General features: G+C 43.2%; 1 protein-coding gene across 1 annotated transcript in view; it reads left to right on the forward strand.

Moving 5' to 3' along the window:
- Window positions 1-1,204: 1,204 nt before the first annotated feature.
- The window catches only part of adamtsl3 (ADAMTS-like 3), a 185,272-nt gene continuing 164,880 nt past the window's right edge, over window positions 1,205-21,596 (forward strand). Inside the window, exons 1-2 of the mRNA XM_055232542.1 lie at window positions 1,205-1,276; window positions 19,316-19,438. Coding sequence (XP_055088517.1) covers window positions 1,217-1,276; window positions 19,316-19,438 — 183 coding nt within the window. The 5' untranslated portion in view covers window positions 1,205-1,216. The remainder of the gene's footprint in view (window positions 1,277-19,315; window positions 19,439-21,596) is intronic.

Consider the following 21,596-nt stretch of genomic DNA (forward strand, 5'->3'; position numbering starts at 1 on the left):
TCAGGTCTTTTGGCTCAGGTCTTTTGGCTCAGGTCTTTTGGCTCAGGTCTTTTGGCTCAGACCTTTTGGCTCAGGTCTTTTGGCTCAGTCCTTTTGGCTCAGGTCTTTTGGCTCAGTCCTTTTGGCTCAGGTCTTTTGGCTCAGGCCTTTTGGCTCAGGTCTTTTGGCTCAGGTCTTTTGGCTCAGGTCTTTTGGCTCAGGTCTTTTGGCTCAGGTCTTTTGGCTCAGTCCTTTTGGCTCAGGTCTTTTGGCTCAGTCCTTTTGGCTCAGGTCTTTTGGCTCAGGCCTTTTGGCTCAGGTCTTTTGGCTCAGGCCTTTTGGCTCAGGTCTTTTGGCTCAGGTCTTTTGGCTCAGTCCTTTTGGCTCAGGTCTTTTGGCTCAGGTCTTTTGGCTCAGGTCTTTTGGCTCAGACCTTTTGGCTCAGGTCTTTTGGTTCAGGTCTTTTGGCTCAGGTCTCTTGGCTCAGGTCTTTTGGCTCAGGTCTTTTGGCTCAGGTCTTTTGGCTCAGGTCTTTTGGCTCAGGTCTTTTGGCTCAGACCTTTTGGCTCAGGTCTTTTGGTTCAGGTCTTTTGGCTCAGGTCTCTTGGCTCAGGTCTTTTGGCTCAGGTCTTTTGGCTCAGGTCTTTTGGCTCAGTCCTTTTGGCTCAGGTCTTTTGGCTCAGGTCTTTTGGCTCAGGTCTTTTGGCTCAGGTCTTTTGGCTCAGTCCTTTTGGCTCAGGTCTTTTGGCTCAGGTCTTTTGGCTCAGGTCTTTTGGCTCAGTCCTTTTGGCTCAGGTCTTTTGGCTCAGTCCTTTTGGCTCAGGTCTTTTGGCTCAGGCCTTTTGGCTCAGGTCTTTTGGCTCAGGTCTTTTGGCTCAGGTCTTTTGGCTCAGGTCTTTTGGTCCATCTGAGTTTGTCCTCTCTGTTCGTCTGGAGTCTCTGCGCCTCAAGTCTTTTCTCGCTGATATAAATGAGTTTGTTTAAATATATTTTTGTTCGTGTGGTTTCAGTTTTATTTTCGTCTCGTTTGTTTCTTTAACACCAAAGCTCCACCTGTGACTTCATCCTTCAAACCTCCGTCTGACTCGTTAATGACTCGCTGGTCGTTTCTTTCACGCAGGACGAGGCGACGTGAACGAGAGAGAGATCTGGGATTTACAAAGTTCAGATAAAGAAGAGGAGGAAGAGGAGAACGAGGAGAAACGGGAGGAAGAGGAGGACGAGGAGGACGAGGAGGATGGAGGCGCTGCACGTCTGGAGGGCCGTCGTTCTGATGCAGATGTTCATCACAGTCCAGGTAAGACACGCGATACTTTAACACTTTAATACTGTAATACTTTGATACTGTGCAGGGAGTGTCCAGTGTATATGTCTATGGCAGAATGTTCAGCAGTCGCCATAGTGACACAAGATCGTCTGAAAACTCGAGATAGAAACACAAAAGTGATTTTAAAGAGGACGTTTTGAGGAGTCTGTGGTCGGTCTGAGCTCATGGTCCTGTTAAAGAGCTGGATTTGACACAAAAAGGTGAAAAACTGTTGGCTAATGCTAATGCTAATGCTAATGCTAATGCTAATGCTAGTTTGTGGCTGTGATGTGAGAGGGACTTGTTGTTTCACTGGTTGTAGTTCAGATAAGTCAGTTCTTTCTGGTCAGATTGTGGTACAATAAAACTCAGATTAAAGTCAAACAGCCTCAGACAGAGCAGTGCCTCCTGTTAGCGTCGCACACGGGACAGTTTTTTTGTCTTAGGTGAAACTTGATGAAATCCAGATAAAGACGGAGGGATGTGAGATAAACGGATGGACAGAGCAGAGACAGACTGATATATGGAGAAGTGAAACGATCCTGTGACTGTAGAGTCTCAGTGTTGGTGGATCCATACAACAGAATCTTATTTAAAGCTCCCGGAATGTTCCACAGTAAGGCATTAAAGGAGTGTTATGTTGCTTCACTTTAGTGGACGTATGACTCGACTCTGATCTGTTCTCATGTCGTTTCCTCGTCACACAGACCTGGAGTTGTGTTTTGTTTCATTCACATGTTTAACACACAAACCTGCAGATTTAGGCTGAAAACACTCTGTTCCACCTTGTGATGTCATCATGTGGTGATACAGGAAGTGCTCCACTGTGTTTTTAAACTCCTCCTCCTCCTCTTCCTCCTCCTCTTCTTCCTCCTCCCCCTCCCTCTCCTCCTCCTCCTCTCCCTCCTCCTCTTCCTCCTCTCCTCCTCCTCCCCCTCCTCATCATCCCCCTCCCTCCTCCTCCTCCTCCCTCTCCTCCTCCTCCTCCTCCCCCCTCCTCATCCTCCCCTCCCTCTCCTCCTCCTCCTCTCCTCCTCCTCCTCTCCCTCCTCCTCCTTTTCGGCGGCTCGTTGCCTGGAGGTGATTTGCACATCCGTGTTCTCCTTTGATCCCTCTGGAGCCGGACTCCTCTGTTTGGGGAGCGCCGTCTCCTCCTTCGCCGTCTCCTCCTTCGCCGTCTCCTCCTTCGCCGTCTCCTCCTTCGCCGCCTCCGTCATATCAAAGCGTCAGATTTAGGCAGAATCCAATGAACATGGCCTTAATTAGGGGCAGGGTCTGTGGTTCCTCGCCGCGAGCCCAAATCAAACCGTTAGCTCAGATTTCAGTAGCGCTTAAGCTAGCCCGCGCCGCGCCTCCCCCGAGTCTGTGGGATTAAATGGACTTTGTGACGCCTGGAAATGTGGATCAAATGTTAAAGTAAAAATATATGTACAATGAATCTAAGCTGATACTTAAAGCCCCAGTGTGGAACTTTTTCACCCAAAATAGACTAAAGTAAAAGCATATTTTTATTACACTTAAAAACATGTGTCCTTACTCTAAGTGGGCTCGCATCTCCACAAACCTGACTCATATGTGGCCTGGGGGAGGGTCTTTTCCTGCTTGTTGCCGTGGAAACGTTGTTCTTTTTTGGCTCTAATGTTCCACAGTGTGACATAAAACTGATCTGTCTCCATGGAGAATGTTCAAAGTTTGTTTTTAACTTTCTATTTCAATGGAATCGTACAGTCAGAAAGTTACATACTGTTACTTTAATCATTCGGTAAAGAAACAGGTGCCACTTTAAAATAACTACACGTTAATTAGCCTTAATAAAACATGAATAAAGACGATTGATAATGAACAAAATGAATGAAATTACCATAAATCCACGCCCCCTGTGCCACGCCCCCTGTGCCACGCCCACTGTGACACGCCCACTGTGACACGCCCACTGGGACACGCCCACTGTGACGTCCGCTCTTCCTTCTCCAGTTTTATTTTCTTAATCGTTGATACTCGTTGATTCTGCAGCGTCGCGTCGTCATTTTGCTAAACATTTTTGCTAAACGCTCTGCTCTAGTGCAACGTGCCTCTGTCCACAGGGGGCGCCACAGCTACACGCCTCTTTATCGTCATGACGACTACGGCGACGTCGGCTCCTATTGGACGCCGCAGTTTTCTTGTTTCTTTAATTGCGTTGTTTTAGATGAATATTGTGATTTAAGAGTCGATGGAGAAGGAAGTGCACGTGATCATTTCGTGTTTGTTTGTAGCGCGGCGGCGGCGGCGGTTAGCACGTTAGCTAAAAAAAGATGTGATAATATGCTTAAAAACAACGTCTTTCTTTGTGTTTTTTTGCGATTAAAACCTGAAACTCCTCTGTCAGTTTGCGTGGTCGTCTTTATGGGTGATTTAAATCCCTCCTGCTCGTCTCGGCGCGGCGCTCAGCTCATTACACTTCGCTTACTTTCCCTAATTTCACGCCGTCATTATCGCGATTATAATTCACCTAAAGATCCGGCGCGTAACGATCCACATTTACCTTAAAAAAGAGCCATTTACCCAAACACGCAGAGTAAATGGAGTTAAACTTTCCCTCCGCCTGAGCTCGTTTCGTCGGCGTTTACCTCCGTCCCTTTTGTCCATTAGCCTAAAAGCTTTTCTCTTTTTCTTTTCCTGAAGCAGAAAAGACACATTTTGAAACTCCATCTGAGCCTCGTTCATTATCCTGGACTTTTATGAGATTAACTTAAACTAAACACGTCTATTGATTCCACCGCACAGACTTTCAATTAATATGTAAATACAAACGAGGTTCATTAATCAGAGCCACAGTCGCCCACAGTTTCAGCTCCGAATGAAGCTGAACGAGGCCAGAGCGAGTCCAGAGGAGAATGTGGAGTATCATAGCAACCACAGAGCCAATCAGGAGCCAGGCTGTTAAAGGTGAAGCCCCCTTAGCAACACTGTCAATCAAACCTGTTGCTAGCGGGGAAAGAAGGCGCCTGATTTGTCTGTTATTAACGAAAAATGACAACAAAATAATAAATTAACTCAAAATAACAAAAAAATAAAAATAAATTAAACACTCGAAATGACTAAAGAAAACTAAACAAAAAGAAAAACTCAAAAAACAAAAACAAAAATAAATTAACTCAAAATGAATTTAAATAAAAAAAATAAATGAATAAATTCAAAATAACAAAAATAAAATAAAATTAAAATGTACTCAAAATAATTTAAAAAACAAAACACTCAAAATGACAAAAAAAATCTCTCAAAATAACAAAAAAATAATAATAAATTAACTCAAAATGAACTAAAAAAATAAAAATAAATAAAACACTCAAAATGACTAAAGAAAACAAAACAAAAAGAAAAACTCAAAAAACAAAAAAATAAATAAATTCACTCAAAATACTAAAAATACATAAATAAACTCAAAATAACAAAAATTAAATTAAATTAAAATGTACTCAAAATAACTAAAAAAAAAATAATAATAATAAAACCAAAACACTCAAAATGACAAAAAAATAAATATATATCTCTCAAAATAACTGAAAAAAATAAATAAATAAATAAATTAACTCAAAATGAACTAAAAAAATAAACAATGAAAAAAATAAATAAATAAACTCAAAATAACAAAAATAAAATAAAAATAAACTCAAAATAACTTTAAAAAAATGACAGACAGCGGTGGAATGGACCGGTTCTGACAGTTTTAGAACATCTGAGATAAAACGTGTGATTTGTCTGTTATTAATGTTCAGATCTTGATTTACAGACACAATAGTGAAATAAAAACCCCAGGATCATGTAGAGGGTTAATACGATGGAGCAGGACGTCGCTCATGACCACTTCCTGTTCGGATGGCGTCGCTAGCAGGTTAGCTCTGTGTTTATATAAACCGTTCTGCCTCTCAAAGCTTTGACCCTGGACTCTGGACGTCTCTGATTTCCCTGAGCGTCTATAAAGTTGGTTTAATTCGTGTTTGTTGATAATCTGTGCTGGTCTGGAGGTTTGAGCTGCAGATTAAAGCCAAACTTTGACGTTTCAAATCCCCGAGGCTGAACTTTTGTGGTGGTTTTGTGAGTTTTTTGTGAGGATTTCATAAAGTGACTCTGACGACGAAAGTGTTTCATTCTGATGTTTATTTACCGCAGCTCGTGGATTTTAATAACATTGTAGATTTATAATAGTTGTTGTGTTTTAAATCTGCTCTTGGGTTTTTGTGGCGTAAATAAGTTTCAGTATTATCGTTTATCGTCTGTATTTACTTCAGCGATATATCGAACTTTGTGTTTTTGAACATCTGACTGGCGTCGCTCTGTGCATGAGGACGCTCGGATGTGTCCTCTGGCGTTATTTTCATTTAAAGATGCAAAATTGATACGTTGCGGCTGATGTCATCAACGTTCCCTCGTGGTGTGACGCTAACAGGAGGCACTGCTCTGTCTGACGCTCTGTTTGACTTTAATCTGAGTTTTGTTTTAACACAATCTGACCAGAAAGAGCTGACAACAGAGGAGCTGATTTGTGCTGTTAAACACGTCCCTCTCAAATCACATCACAGTCACAAGCTAGCATTAGCATTAGCATTAGCATTAGTGTTACGGGTCCGGTCTAGGGGGCAGACCCGAACAGAAGAAAATCCCTGAAAAACCAGGAAAAATAATGAGACGACAGGCAGTGAGCTCGGTTCTGTGCAGCCTCGCTTCATATTATGTTTAATGACAAAAAATTCAAAATACACATTTTGACAATAGCATTCACCAATTACTTTCATGAAAATAAATCACCTTTTTTTACTAAAACAAAAACACATTCATATGCAAAATACCAGCATAATAAGTACTCATACTTATAAAAATGTAAATCTGTATTACTTTATACATTTACTGAATTAAGTTTCTTACTTAAGCATATCTGAAATAATAATTTACTCTTTTAAAAGTCTGGCTAACACATTAACACAATTTTCTATTTACTATTAAACATTTACCAACTTTTACAAATATTCTGACTAATAAAACAAGTGCAAAAAGTGATTTCTTAACATTAACAATAAAGTCTCATTACACATGCTTGTCTCACATGGCCGTTCAAGTTTTAGAAGAGCAACGCCATTACAGAACCTCGTGTTCAATTCACGGTAACTTGCAGAAATGAAAGTGATTATTTCACGGTCTACTTTTATAAAGACGTACTTTTACATTGGCGCTAAACATCCTAAATAATATATACTATCATTGTATCCAGTTTTATGTGTGAACAACATTAAATTACCTGAAAAACCAGGAAAAGTAATGAGACGACAGGCAGTGAGCTCGGTTCTGTGCAGCCTCGCTTCATATTATGAAAGAGGGTTGCACGAGACGCTCCAGGTAGGGTCGGACCGGAAGACCCGCTACATTTCACCGCCCCCTTGTGGCACTCTCCCAAAACATGAAAAAATCTCAAATAAAACAAGTCACATTAAAAATGTATAATAATTGAAGGATTTAGTATATTTTAAAGCAACAGGAGCCTCAAGTAAGTCTCTTTGTAAATAATCCAATAATTAATAACATAAAATGTGACTGCACATTTTGTGTGCGTCACATTAGCATTAGCCAACAGTTTTGCAGTTACTCGCTCTCACCTCTTTGTGTAAAATCAAACAGAACCATGAGCCTGGACCCGTCACAGGCTCCGGGGCAGCAGTCTGAGCAGGGACTCCCCGACTTCCCTCACCCCAGACGTGTCCTCCAGCTCCTGTGGTGAGACCCCGAGAGACACGGTCCCTCAGCGTGTCCTGTGTCTCCTCTAAAAACGTGCTCTTTAAATACAGTTTTATGTTTTTTGTCAGTGTTTGCTCATGTTTGTATCACCACGGCAACCGCTGCACATTTTACCACGGACCTATACGCTCTACACCCTCATCACGTGGACGCAGAGCTCCGTCCGGCTCTGGTGACGTCCGTGTTTATTTCTCCTCTGACTTTTAGCGAACATAAAAGTGGATTTAAACCCGTGGAAATCCCTGAAACTCCTTGAAGACTTTATTTGAGTCACGTGCTGCTCTGGTGAGAGTCCGAGCTCAAATCTACTAAAACTTTTTGTGTTTTTTTGTCTCTTCTTCGGTGAAAGTTGGAGCTGATCTGTGCTGTGTTTAGTATTGATCCTCTGTTTTGGGGTTGACTGACAGGTGGAGCTGATGGAGGCGTCTCGGGGGGCGGAGAGAATCGGTTTAAAGATCTTAACTTTGTATTTTTTAAAGTCTGATTCAACCCAGAGTGAAGCTGAAGTCAGAGCGAGCGTTTTATCCGTTTGGACGTTATTAACTTCAGGACGGTCACAAAAAAACGGATTTTTAAAACGATACGCTGAAGATAACACCAGGAAACTTACATCTTTATAGTTTATTTGTTATGTTTTTGCGTCAGATGCCCTCCCTGGACGTAGCTAACCCGCTAGCCGCCGCCGCGTTCTTCAAAAACATCCGTGAAAAAATAACCCAAATGTGGAAAAAAACCTGGAACGAATTAAAGTTTCGCCGTGTGACTTGTGCCTCGTGCCCGTCTCCATGGAGATGTTGTGGCTTTTTCCCGGGAATGATCCACGGTATGGCATTAATCATGTTCATCTCCATGGAGACGGGCCGAGAGGATCACACGCACAGAACGGGATACTGAAGAAAAACCTGCACTGTGGAACATTTCACGCGTCTCCAAAGCGACCGGAGCTCCCGTCGTAAAAAGTTACAGCGTGCGACTTTAACATTTCAAACTGAACTTCGATACGATAAGGAAAAGACTCGATACTTGATACCGATACCACAATAATAATAATAATAATGTCGTCTTTGTGTTTAAGGGGCCCAGAATTTGACTTTCTTCCTATTAATTAATCAGAGGGGGCCCCATATCTGACGTCTTGCCCCGGGCCCCCACATTTCTGTTTACGGCCCTGTTCATCTAGAATATTCTCCACAGGATCAACGTTTTTTTCGCTGACGACAAAGTACGAGACGATGGAGGTGGTTCATAAGATTAAAACTGTAATTATTCACCTCCAAGTGTCATAAACTTATGGTATAATTATCGTGACGTAAAGAGAATCGTGAGTCTAAATATCGGTATCGTCCCAGGTCGAGCGTAAACGAGTCTGTGGGTTTTATATTTGTGAAAGTTGCAGCTCAGGATCTATGGGACTTTTTTAGTATCGATAAAAAATAAAATAAAAGCTGTGAGTTTGTTGAAATATTTCAGCTTCTTTCTATAAATCTCTGTGTGAGTTTTTTGTGGGAGCGAAAATCCACACGAGGAAAAAAAGATCTGGACTCGAGCTGAGCCGAGACTCGGACGCACACGGCTCCCAGAACGGCTCCCAGAACGGCTCCCAGAACGGCTCCCAGAACGGCTCCCAGAACGGCTCCTGACGAGTCTCTGAAGAGGAGAGAGGAGAGAGGGAGAGAGAAAGAGAGAGAGAAGGAAGGAGAGGGAGAGAGGAGGAGAGAGGGAGGGAAGAGGAGGAGAGAGGGAGAGAGGAGGAGAGAGGGAGGGAAGAGGAGGAGAGGGAGAGAGGAGGAGAGAGGGAGGAGAGACTCAAGGGAAGAAAGAAAGAGGAGAGAGGGAGAGAGGGAGGGAAGAGGAGAGAGGGACTCAGATGGCTACTGACCAGAACTCACTGAAGGGGAGAAGGAGAGGATGAAGAGAGAAAGGAGGAGAGCAACATGAGGGAGAGAGTGATGGGGAGAAGGAGAGCGAGAGAGAGCAAATGAAATGTGAGAGCAAGAGTAAAGTGAGGGAGGGGGAGGAGAGGAGATAGAGAAGAGATATAGCAACGTGAAGGAGAGAGGGAGAGAAATTCAAGAGTGAGGGAAAAGGAGGAGAGAGAAAGAGGGAATAAAAAAGGAGAAATGACAAAGTGAGGGAGAAAGAGAAGAAGAGAGAGAGAAGGGAGTGAAGAAAAGAGACAGAGAATAGCTAAGGAGAGAAAGAAGAAAGACAGAAGAGAGGGAGAGATGCAGGAAGAAATAGAAAGGAAGAGAAGAAGAACAGGTGTGTTCAGACCAGAGCCTCATGAGAGACAGAGCCGCCAGGACATAGACTGTACCAGGACATAGACTGTACCAGGACATAGACTGTACCAGGACATAGACTGCACCAGGACATAGACTGCACCAGGACATAGACTGTACCAGGACATAGACTGTACCAACACATAGACTGCACCAGGACATAGACTGCACCAGGACATAGACTGTACCAGCACATAGTCTGTACCTCAGAGTGTGAAATGTTTAAAACAAAACTCCATAGAAATGAAATATAAAGGGATGAGGGAAAAGGAGAAGTAAGAAGGAGGAGAGATAGAGAGAAAGAGAGAGGAGGAGAGGGGGGAGAGAGGGAGGAGAGAGAGTGAGAAAAGAGGAGTGTGAGGTAAAGGTGAGTCTGTGGTGAAAAGCTCATTGATACAAACACAGAGGCTCCATTGACGCCTCAGACTCTCCTGGAGCTCGACCAATCACCTGCTCCCGTCGCTCCTCTTTACTCCTCTGTACTCGTCTTTACTCCTCTGTACTCGTCTTTACTCCTCTGTACTCCTCTGTATTCCTGTAGAGTCCTGTAGAGTCTTGTAGAGTCCTGTAGAGTCTTGTAGAGTCCTGTAGAGTCCTGTAGAGTCTTGTAGAGTCCTGTAGAGTCCTGTAGAGTCTTGTAGAGTCTTGTAGAGTCTTGTAGAGTCTTGTAGAGTCTTGTAGAGTCTTGTAGAGTCCTGTAGAGTCCTGTAGAGTCTTGTAGAGTCCTGTAGAGTCCTGTAGAGTCCTGTAGAGTCCTGTAGAGTCCTGTAGAGTCCTGTAGAGTCCTGTAGAGTCCTGTAGAGTCCTGTAGAGTCCTGTAGAGTCCTGTAGAGTCCTGTAGAGTCCTGTAGAGTCCTGTAGAGTCCTGTAGAGTCCTGTAGAGTCTTGTAGAGTCCTGTAGAGTCTTGTAGAGTCCTGTAGAGTCTTGTAGAGTCTTGTAGAGTCTTGTAGAGTCTTGTAGAGTCTTGTAGAGTCCTGTAGAGTCTTGTAGAGTCTTGTAGAGTCTTGTAGAGTCTTGTAGAGTCCTGTAGAGTCTTGTAGAGTCTTGTAGAGTCTTGTAGAGTCTTGTAGAGTCCTGTAGAGTCCTGTAGAGTCCTGTAGAGTCCTGTAGAGTCTTTTACAGTCCTGTAGAGTCTTGTAGAGTCTTGTAGAGTCTTGTAGAGTCTTGTAGAGTCTTGTAGAGTCCTGTAGAGTCCTGTAGAGTCCTGTAGAGTCTTGTAGAGTCCTGTAGAGTCTTGTAGAGTCCTGTAGAGTCCTGTAGAGTCTTGTAGAGTCTTGTAGAGTCCTGTAGAGTCTTGTAGAGTCCTGTAGAGTCTTTTACAGTCCTGTAGAGTCTTGTAGAGTCTTGTAGAGTCCTGTAGAGTCCTGTAGAGTCCTGTAGAGTCTTGTAGAGTCTTGTAGAGTCCTGTAGAGTCCTGTAGAGTCCTGTAGAGTCCTGTAGAGTCCTGTAGAGTCCTGTACAGTCTTGTAGAGTCTTGTAGAGTCCTGTAGAGTCTTGTAGAGTCTTGTAGAGTCTTGTAGAGTCTTGTAGAGTCTTGTAGAGTCCTGTAGAGTCCTATAGTGTCCTGTAGAGTCTTGCAGAGTGTGTGAGGCTGAGTACTCTCCCTGGTCTCAGATCCAGGACGGGGCGTTCAGGGACTAAATAAAGCTCGTATTTTTAGCCGCTGCAGATCAAAGCCTTTGGTCTCTCTCGTCGTCTTATTATGGGACTTGATTATCTCCGTGTGCCGCCGACTTCTGAGGGAACCTCGCCTTTAAATAGATCAGAGCCGCTCTCCCATCACAAAGTAAGATTCTGTTATAAATATTTGATATTTGTTTCATTTCAATAATCTTCATCTGGACTAAACCTCGTCCCAAAGCAGAACGAGTTCATCTGAAAAAAGAACTGGAGCTGTCATTTCACCCAGTTTGGAGCATCACACAGTGTTTTAAAGCTGCACTGTGTAACTTTTCAGATGGTCAGCCACACACTTGTCTCCATGGAGATGTTATTGCTCGGCCTGATATTTATATAACTCACATTCATTTACTCTTGTGTGTGTTTGTTTCTTAAAATACCTTCAAAAACATGTGATCTTACTGCGCGTGGGCTCGCCTCTCCACAGACATGACCTGTAACTCTTTGTCGCCTAAGTTACCCGTGAAAATAAACTAACAACAGCATAAAAATAAATAAAATAAATGCATTTTCTGGTATTAAAAGTTGAAATCAGTCATTCTGTTGGCGGTTGAGTTTAAAGTCCCATGATGCACTGCTCTGGTCTGTGTTTTTATGTCGTTTCCTCGTCACAATAAGACAGAACCTTTGACCTTTTTTGACCTTTGAGTTTGGACATTTGTGTAGAATTCTTTGGAGACGTTCTTGTGAGATTTACTTCTTTCTCTTTTGCTCAACTTTACCCCCATCCACCAGGGGGCAGACCTACGCCCTCGGCCTTTTGTGACACACGTTTCTCTTTATAAACAGCATCTAAAACCACGTCCGCAAAACAAATGTTCTTAAATCCAAAGTTCCACAACAGATGAGCTCACCTGCTGTAACTATGGCAACGGTTCACCTGTCGACACCTGTACGTCTGCGGAGTGTTTGCGAGCGCTGACCTCTGACCTCGCCGCTGTGTCTGTAGATCCACACACGTCTGAACCTGCAGATGATTCGCCAAACCGTTTTTTTTCTGTCCGATACTGATCTCAATACTTTTTGTTGGTCATTTTCGCTCCTTTACCCGCTCGGACCTCGACGAGCTTCATTTGACGGGCGCCGGACGCTGCGGTGACGTCGCACTTATTCATACGGTCTGTGGTTTGTTCTTCTCTTCACCTCCTACTGATATAAAGAAGAAATGAACTCATATCACGTTAGTTTTTCTCTCTTAGCCTGGACTGGAAAATACATTTATGGAACAACACAACTGGTTTAACAGGGAACAGGCGCTTAGCAACGCTGTCAATCAAACCTGTCGCTAACGCTAACAGGAGCGACCTCGGGGAAAGAAGGACCTGATGTGTCTGTTATTAATGTTCATGTCGTGATTTAGAGACACAATAGAGAAATAAAAACCCCAGGATCATGTAGAGGGTTAATACGAACATTTAAGACCAGAATGAGTCTGAAGCAGCAGAGACAGAGAGAGGACAGAGGGGGCGCTGTTTAAAAAAACAAAACAAAACTCAAAATAACAAAAAAAAAAACAAACAAAAAAAAAACAACTCAAAATAACAAAAAAACAAACAAAACACACACAAAAAAAAACACTCAAAATAAAAAACAATAAATAAATGAAATCAAAATAACTAAAAAAAACCTAAAAATAACGGAAAAAACACAAAAAAAATCTAAATAACAAATAATAAATAAATGAACTCAATACAACAACAACAAAAATAAAATAAAATATTAAAATAACAAAAATCAACACAAAAAACTCAAAATAACTGAAAAAAACCCCTCAAAATAACAAAAAAATAAATAAATGAATTCAAAATGACCTAAAAAAAACTAAAAAAAACTGGAAATAACAAAAAATAAAAAATAAAAAATGAACTCAAAATAACTTAAAAAATGAGAAAAAACATGTGTGATTTGTCTGTTATTAATGTTCATATCTTGATTTACAGACACAATAGTGAAATAAAAACCCCAGGATCATGTAGAGGGTTAATACGAACATTTAAGACCAGAATGATCACTTCCTGTTTGTAGCGCGGCGGCTAGCAGGTTAGCTCTGTCCATTTATAAAAACAGTCTATGGTTTTATATGAGGTGTCTATTTTTACAAAGTTTTAATGTTTTTTATTGGATGAAGTGTTAGCATGTACCATTCATAGTCTTACTTTTCACTTTCTTCATCAGTCGTATCTTTTTTCATCCAACCAAACTGGCTTTAATCGCCGTCGCTGTGGTTACCAAACACTAATATCCAGGCTCCTTTCACTGATGTGTCGCCTGAGCTGCTCTGATCACACACACTGAGCTGCTCTGATCACACACACTGAGCTGCTCTGATCACACACACTGAGCTGCTCTTCGTCTGTGGGGTTTTGTAATTAAAATAAAGACTCACTCTGGAGCTGCTTTAAACACTCGTCTCACTCATCATTTGTCTCTCCCAGGACGCGGCGAAGCGACGCTAACATCCCGAAGTCCACGCCAGAACGGACACAAAAAAATCTATTTCATTGGAAGTTTGACTTTTTATGGGGAGGTTTTTGTGAGTAAAGGATAAAATCTTGGGTTTGAACCACAGTCTGTTTATGTAAATGGACAGAGCTAACCTGTTAGCCGCCGTGCTACAAACAGGAAGTGATCATAGGCGCACTTAGGGTTACATGATCCTGGGGTTTTTCAAGCCGTAGAGCAGTGTACGACAACAACAAGAACAACAACAACAACAACAACAACAACAAGCTAATTCATAGAAAAAAATGCTTTAGGGCTGTGAAACAGAGAAGGGCGTCTTCTTTAAAATCTTAAACGTTTACTGTAAATCATCAGATGTGATTTGTCCAGGTGTGTTCAGTGTGTGTCCAGTGTGTGTCCAGGTGTGTTCAGTGTGTGTCCAGGTGTGTCCAGGTGTGTTTTTTGTTTATGTCTTTCATATTTAATTTTTTATTTTTTCTTTGTCTCAGTTTGTGTGTTGTTCAGTGAATCATATAAACTCTGTAAATGAGGTCATTTCAGAAAATGTAAAATACAAACTTCAGTTATCACAAATGATCACACACACACACACACACACACACACCCACAGACACACCCCCCCCACACACACACACAGACTCATTTTAAATATTAAATAGATTATAATTATAATTATAATATAATATAATTATAATGATTAAATCGAGCGCTGGAGCAGAAACTGAAGCGTCCGACAGTGAAACTGTCTCATTCTCATCAGCGTCAGACTGAGCTGATTCAAACTCTTCAGATTATTGTGTTTTACTGTAAACTCAGTCTGGTCCACGTTCTGTCTGAGTCCAGCAGAGTCTGGACCTGGACAGTCCTCTGAACGTCCTCTGTCCAAACCTGAGACGGTCCAATCACAGCGGCTCATTTGTGTCACGTGACTCAGACGCGTCACAAACTCAGAACATGATGTCACTTCCTGTTGTAGCTGAGATAAACAGTTTGGTGCTTTTATTGTTGAGTCTCAGTCCTTCTGTGTCTCTGATTGGTTCATCCACCTGTCAATCACACAGGACACGCCTCCAGATCTAAACAAATAAACAAACACGTGAAGTTATGTGGAATTATGTCAAGAAAAATTAAATATCTACATATTTTTGGACAAAGCAAAAGGCGGAGACTTTGAGGATTTGAAATAAAAAACGTATTTATTTTTTCTTGACAACATCACTCCACAGATCCGATTCATAACTTTATATTTAATGGCTGTTTAATGTGGTGGTGCTGTGTTTGCTGCGTCTTATCTGAGGCTTTGATAGGAGGCGGAGCAGGTTTAGATCGAGTCCTGAGGAGGGGGCGGGGCTAACATGCTAACACGCTAACATGCTAATCTCAACCCTGGAACGCCGCGCTCACACACACACAGATAAATGTGTCTCACGGGGACATTACATAAGCGCCTCGGACAGTTTGGACGACTCTTTTCACTAAAACACGGTGAAGATCATTATATTTAAGATTTGGCTAAAAATGTGTTCATCCTTTTTCTGAGTTTGGCTGTTTTTTAGGTTTAAAATTGTGCTTTTATCGTGTCCTTTGGCCCGAGTGAAGTACTACAGAGTACTCCATACTCCAATCCATGTGTCCGAATCATCAAACATGACGACGTTGCCATGGTGATTAACAGTTTAAACACTGGCCTCTCCCACAGACCTGGTTCAGTCTTGTTTTTGTTTTTTTTTCGTGGCTCCTTTGAAAAATTGTGAAGCAAATCAGCAAAATGATGCAACTAAAGGAAACACTGATGTGGTTTGTGTGTGTGAGTATGAGGTGTTAATGATTCTGTAATCCTCACTTAATCTGGAGGATCTGTAAATATAAATGATAGTTTTACACAAATCAAGATGTAATTTGTGTCAAGAGTTCAGTTTGAGAGTTCAAAACCTAAAAAAGTTCAGCACAATTTACAAAAACACATTTTTCTGACAACAAAATACATGTGTTTTCTTATATTTTTTGTCAAATGCTGTGTACTTTAGTTTTGTACCACATGGTGCTTCCCCAGTGTGATGTCATCACCTCCAACCAGGAAGTAACATTTGCCTGAACCAAATCAATAAAAAAACCAAACTTTAATCTTAAGTGTGTTTTGGTAAAATGATTAGTCTAACCTCTCAAACGCACAAAACCACAGACTGAGTTAGACTAATAAACGCACAAAACCCGACAAAGGTTTGGACTCACTGTTTCATTTCCATTTTTATTCACACTGTAGATTCTCACTGAAGCATCAAAACTATGAACGACACAAATGAACGCAGTAAACAAAAATACACACGAATAAGTCCAAGGTTGTTTTAAATTTAAATAATTAAAAATCTCCTTTACTCTTTATTTGAACTCTGATTTCTGACATGTTTTTAGATGTAAAAAGCTGCAGATGTTACTGATTTGATGTGTCTGTTAAAGTTCAAGTCGAGTCCATTATTACCTCTAGATTTCTCACCTGATTTGAAGGTTTTAGAGAGAGAGAGAGACATAGATCTGACTCGTCTGCAGAGTTGTGTGTGACACATTATTGTTGTGTATTAACTGGACTAACAGCAGCATGTAGAGACTGAACAACAGGGGTCCCAGGATTGACCCCTGGGGCACCCCACAGTTCAGGGACATTTTATCAGAGACACATTTTTTAATTTCAACAAAGTACTCCCTGTTTTCTAGATAAGACTTGAACCAGTTTAGATTGGTCGGTAACTGTTCAACATCGTGGAATCAACACTGCTGTTCTTCAGACTTGATAATCTCGTTTTTCAAAGCGCTTGGGAATGTTCCAGATTGAAGTGACACGTTAACTACGCAAACGAGCAAACTGATGAGCACAAACTTTAGAAATTTAGTGTGTCTGAACTCAGCCTGGTGACGAGCTCTGGGACAGTTTTGACAGTTACAGGTGCAGAGTGAGTCCGCTCTACGCGCTTATGCGGCTTCAGGGTTGTTATTTGCGTCGTGGAGTTGATGGCGTTTTTAATGAACCTCGTTATTAAAGAATACGACAAACTGATTTCACTTAATGTGGAGCTGGGGGGTTTGTTCGTGTGTTTACTGCAACAAACACAAACACAAACGCAGTAAAGTCTGAACAATATCTGTCCCTTGTTCTGCATAAACTATAATGTAAAAAGCGGTAAACTTAAAGAAAAAATATATATACACCGAGAAAGACTTTTGACTTGCAGTGTGTGAATCAGAAATACTTTGTTGTAGTGGTGGATTTTGTAGTTTTTGTCGAGTAAATACGCACAAATGGCTCACTCCACACAACAGTTTTAAAGTGGCAGAGGAGAGCTCTTTACACCAACGAGCCACGACTCACCCACTGCAGCTCAGAGAGACGGAGAGACGAAAGACGAGTGCAGAGAGACGAAAGACGAGTGCGGAGAGACGAAAGACGAAAGATGAGCGCGCAGAGACGAAAGACGAGTGCGGAGAGACGAAAGACGAGTGCGGAGAGACGAAAGACGAGTGCGGAGAGACGAAAGACGAGTGCGGAGAGACGAAAGACGAGTGCGGAGAGACGAAAGACGAGTGCGGAGAGACGAAAGACGAGTGCGGAGAGACGAAAGACGAGTGCGGAGAGACGAAAGACGAGCGCACAGAGACGAAAGACGAGCGCACAGAGACGAAAGACGAGTGCGGAGAGACGAAAGACGAGCGCACAGAGACGAAAGACGAGCGCACAGAGACGAAAGACGAGCGCGGAGAGCCGAAAGACGAGCGCGGAGAGACGAAAGACGAGTACGGGGAGACGAAAGACGAGTACGGGGAGACGAAAGACGAGCGCGGAGAGACGAAAGACGAGCGCGGAGAGACGAAAGACGAGCGCGGAGAGACGAAAGACGAGCGCGGAGAGACGAAAGACGAGCGCGGAGAGACGAAAGACGAGCGCGGAGAGACGAAAGACGAGTGCGGAGAGACGAAAGACGAGGGCGGAGAGACGAAAGACGAGGGCGGAGAGACGAAAGACGAGGGCGGAGAGACGAAAGACGAAAGACGAGCGCGGAGAGACGAAAGACGAAAGACGAGCGCGGAGAGACGAAAGACGAGGGTGGAGAGACGAAAGACGAGCGCGGAGAGACGAAAGACGAGCGCGGAGAGACGAAAGACGAGCGCGGAGAGACGAAAGACGAGCGCGGAGAGACGAAAGACGAGCGCGGAGAGACGAAAGACGAGCGCGGAGAGACGAAAGACGAGGGCGGAGAGACGAAAGACGAGGGCGGAGAGACGAAAGACGAGGGCGGAGAGACGAAAGACGAAAGACGAGCGCGGAGAGACGAAAGACGAAAGACGAGCGCGGAGAGACGAAAGACGAGCGCGGAGAGACGAAAGACGAGGGTGGAGAGACGAAAGACGAGCGCGGAGAGACGAAAGACGAGCGCGGAGAGACGAAAGACGAGCGCGGAGAGACGAAAGACGAAAGACGAGAGCGGAGAGCGGAGCACGAACACGCTTTGGCTCTGTGGAGTTTGAACTGCGAAACTCGTGGTTGATGGGTGAAAATTCTGGCCCGTAGCTCGACTGTTTAAAGTGAACCTGAATCCATCGTTCCGTCGTCTCCGTCGGTGAACGTCGGCTGAAAATTCCCTTTGTTTCTGTCACGCAAACCGACTTTTCGTCTGTTTTATTGACGAATATAAAATGAAACGAGGCTCGAGTGAGATTTAAAAACAATAAAAACACAACGGCGTCTCCAACATCGCAACAGGAAACACTCTGTCAGAATGTGGCTCACGCTGGCACCGTCGCAGCGCCAAAACGAAAGCATTACGGACTTTTCTGCTCGTCTCCATGGAGATGTTATTACAGTACGTCTATAACCAGGTCATATCTGAGAAAAGGCGAGTCCTTTCACTGGAGCGATGCACGTTTTTAGGATATTTTCATCTAGGAGTGCACCTTTAACTACTCAATTAAAACAAAAAACATGTTTATATAGTTTAAATTATACATGTATTTATTGGTAAAGCTCAAAATGTGACGTTCCACCTTGTGATGTCATCAAGTGGTAGTTTTTTTTTTCAGTCGAGATTTGTGCAACTCCAGGACTGAAATGAACTGAATGATTCTATAAATGAAGGTGTGTGGAGTTTAAAAACACAGTGGAGCACTTCCTGTATCACCACATGATGACATCACAAGGTGGAACAGAGTGTTTTCAGCCTAAATCTGCAGAGTTTGTGTGTTAAACATGTGAGAATGAAACAAAACACAGCTCCAGGTCTGTGTGTGAGGAAACATCAGATCAGAGCAGTGCATCATGGGACATTTTAATGCTGTACTGTGTAATATTCTGTATAATTCTACTGCGTCAGCTCGTCCTGCTCTTCTGCTGACGTCTCACACGGCGCCTCCTCTGGGCTGGATCTCCATCACAGGCAAATTAACACTAAAGAGAATTTATGAGTGAACACGAGCGACGGGAAGAGCTACAGCCCCAACGTTTAACACACACACACACACACACCGAGGCGCCGTGAGAGGGCGGAGCTAAACACACATCAGTGTGTGTGTTTGACCTAAAGACACATCAGTGTGTGTGTTTGACCTAAAGTGTGTGTGTTTCATCTTTTACTATAGTGAAAGATGAAACAGTAAAAGATGACCTCTCCTCTGACCTCTCCTCTGCTCCTCCTCTGCTCCTCCTCTGACCCCTCCTCTGACCTCTCCTCTGCTCCTCCTCTGACCCCTCCTCTGCTCCTCCTCTGCTCCTCCTCTGACCCCTCCTCTGACCCCTCCTCTGCTCCTTCTCTGACCCCTCCTCCTCTGACCTCTCCTCTGCTCCTCCAGGCTGCAGGAGGTCAGACCCAGGGCTCTGCTGAGTTCCTGCCCGAGTTCGGCCTCTCTCCTCTGGGCAGTTTGCCGGACGACTCCCCTGAGGACCAGAGCCCGACGTCCAGACACGACGACCAGGTCAGTCTGAACTTAAACTGTGTCAAACTCACCACTTTGCCTCGAATTCTGACGAGTTCTATTGTTGTTAGCTGCTGGTAGCATCAGTGTGGCAGAAACACTCCGCTCTGCTCTGTTCTGTAACGTGCTTATAAACTCATCGTGGAGAGTCTTTAGGATGTTCTGATGCTTATAAACTCATCCTGGAGAGTCTTGAGGATGTTCTGATGCTTATAAACTCATCCTGGAGAGTCTTGAGGATGTTCTGATGCTTAAGCTCAGGGGGGAGTCACTTTGGACCAAACTGCAAATGTTTTTAAACTGAACTAGTTTTGTTTTTCATGTTTTTAAGACAGAAAAAAATCAGGTACAGTGAAGAACTCTTAATAAATGTGAGATCAGTTTAAAGCCGCACTGTGGGACATGTGCGTGTTTGTGTTTTGTTTGCTGTTTTCTCCGTTCACTCTTTTGCAGTTTGTTTCTGTGTAAAAAGGAGCAGATTTGTCGTCGTTGTGTCGGTGGACGACATCACGCCGATGCTAATGTGATGCTAACGTGATGCTAACAGTGTGAGTGAGAAAGGCTCTGGGTTTGTGTGTTTAGACGTGTGAGCGTTTGTGTGTTTAGACGTGTGAGTGTGACGAGCTGTGGACTTCACTGGTGTTAAAACTGTCACGGAAAAAATATGGAGATAAAATATGGAGATAAAATATGGATCCATGAGCGACTTTCTGCAGCTCCAGACCAAAGTGAGACGTCTGGGCTTGTTTTTTGGAGTTTCTGTGGTTTTGTTTTTGTTGTTGTTGTTGTTTTGTTTTTGTTTTGTTGTTGTTTTGTTTTTGTTGTTGTTTTGTTGTTGTTGTTGTTTTGTTGTTGTTTTGTTGTTGTTTTGTTGTTGTTTTGTTGTTGTTGTTTTGTTGTTGTTGTTGTTTTGTTGTTGTTTTGTTGTTGTTGTTGTTTTGTTGTTGTTGTTGTTTTGTTGTTGTTTTGTTGTTGTTGTTGTTGTTGTTTTCTTGTTGTTGTTGTTGTTGTTTTGTTGTTGTTGTTGTTGTTGGATGTAGAATTACTGAACGTTCTCAGGATCATGTCGGGATTTGGAGACGAGAGGCTGGATTTTGGGTTTCGTCTCATGAACTTGAGGATTATTTACACTGAAAGAATCACAAGTATGAATGAACTCATGAGGAGGAGGGAGAAAAGAGGAGGAGAGAGGAGGAGAGAGGGAGAGAGAAGAGAGGAGAAGAGAGGGAGAGAGAAGAGGAGAGAGATGAGAGAGAGAAAAAGAGAGAGCTGGAGAGAGGAGAAGAGGAAGAAAGGAGAGGAGAGAGGGAAGAGGGGAGAAAGAGGTGAGAGAGAGGAGGAGAGAGGAAGAGGAGGAGAGAGAGAAGATGAGAGGAGAGTGAGAGAGAGAGAAAAGGAGAGAGGAGGAGAAAGACAAGAGAATGAGGAAGAGGAGAGAGACCTGGAGAGAGGAGGAGAGGAAGAAAGGAGGAAAGGAGAGGGGGAGGAGGGGAGAAAGAGATGAGAGAGAGGAGGAGAGAGGAGAAAAGAGGAGGAGAGAGGAGGACAGAGGAGGACAGAGGAGGAGGAGTGTTTGTGTTAAACTCTCTGTCCTCAAACATCCTGGGTCTTGTGGACAGGAGTTTGTTCCCTGTAGAGTTGGACTAAATTCTTGGTCGATATATCGGGTCGATATTTGCCCTTATTAACATATTGGTAATCGGCCTCCAGCACAGGTCGATTTGCCGTTTTGGTCGAGTTGCTGCATAAAGATTCCACATAAAGCTTTAATTGAAGAGATAACTGCACCACAACTGCTCTGAACTTTATTTAAATTTAACACAAACTCACACAGCGACTTTTACCACGACAACATCACACAACTCAGACCAACAACACGGACACACAACTCAGACCGACAACACGGACACACAACTCAGACCGACAACACGGACACACAACTCAGACCAACAACACGGACACACAACTCAGACCGACAACATCGACACACAACTCAGACCGACAACACGGACGCACAACTCAGACCAACAACACGGACACACAACTCAGACCAACAACACGGACGCACAACTCAGACCGACAACACGGACACACAACTCAGACCAACAACACGGACGCACAACTCAGACCGACAACACGGACACACAACTCAGACCAA

Source organism: Periophthalmus magnuspinnatus, chromosome 3 (assembly GCF_009829125.3).
Source record: "Periophthalmus magnuspinnatus isolate fPerMag1 chromosome 3, fPerMag1.2.pri, whole genome shotgun sequence".
NCBI lineage: Eukaryota > Metazoa > Chordata > Actinopteri > Gobiiformes > Gobiidae > Periophthalmus > Periophthalmus magnuspinnatus.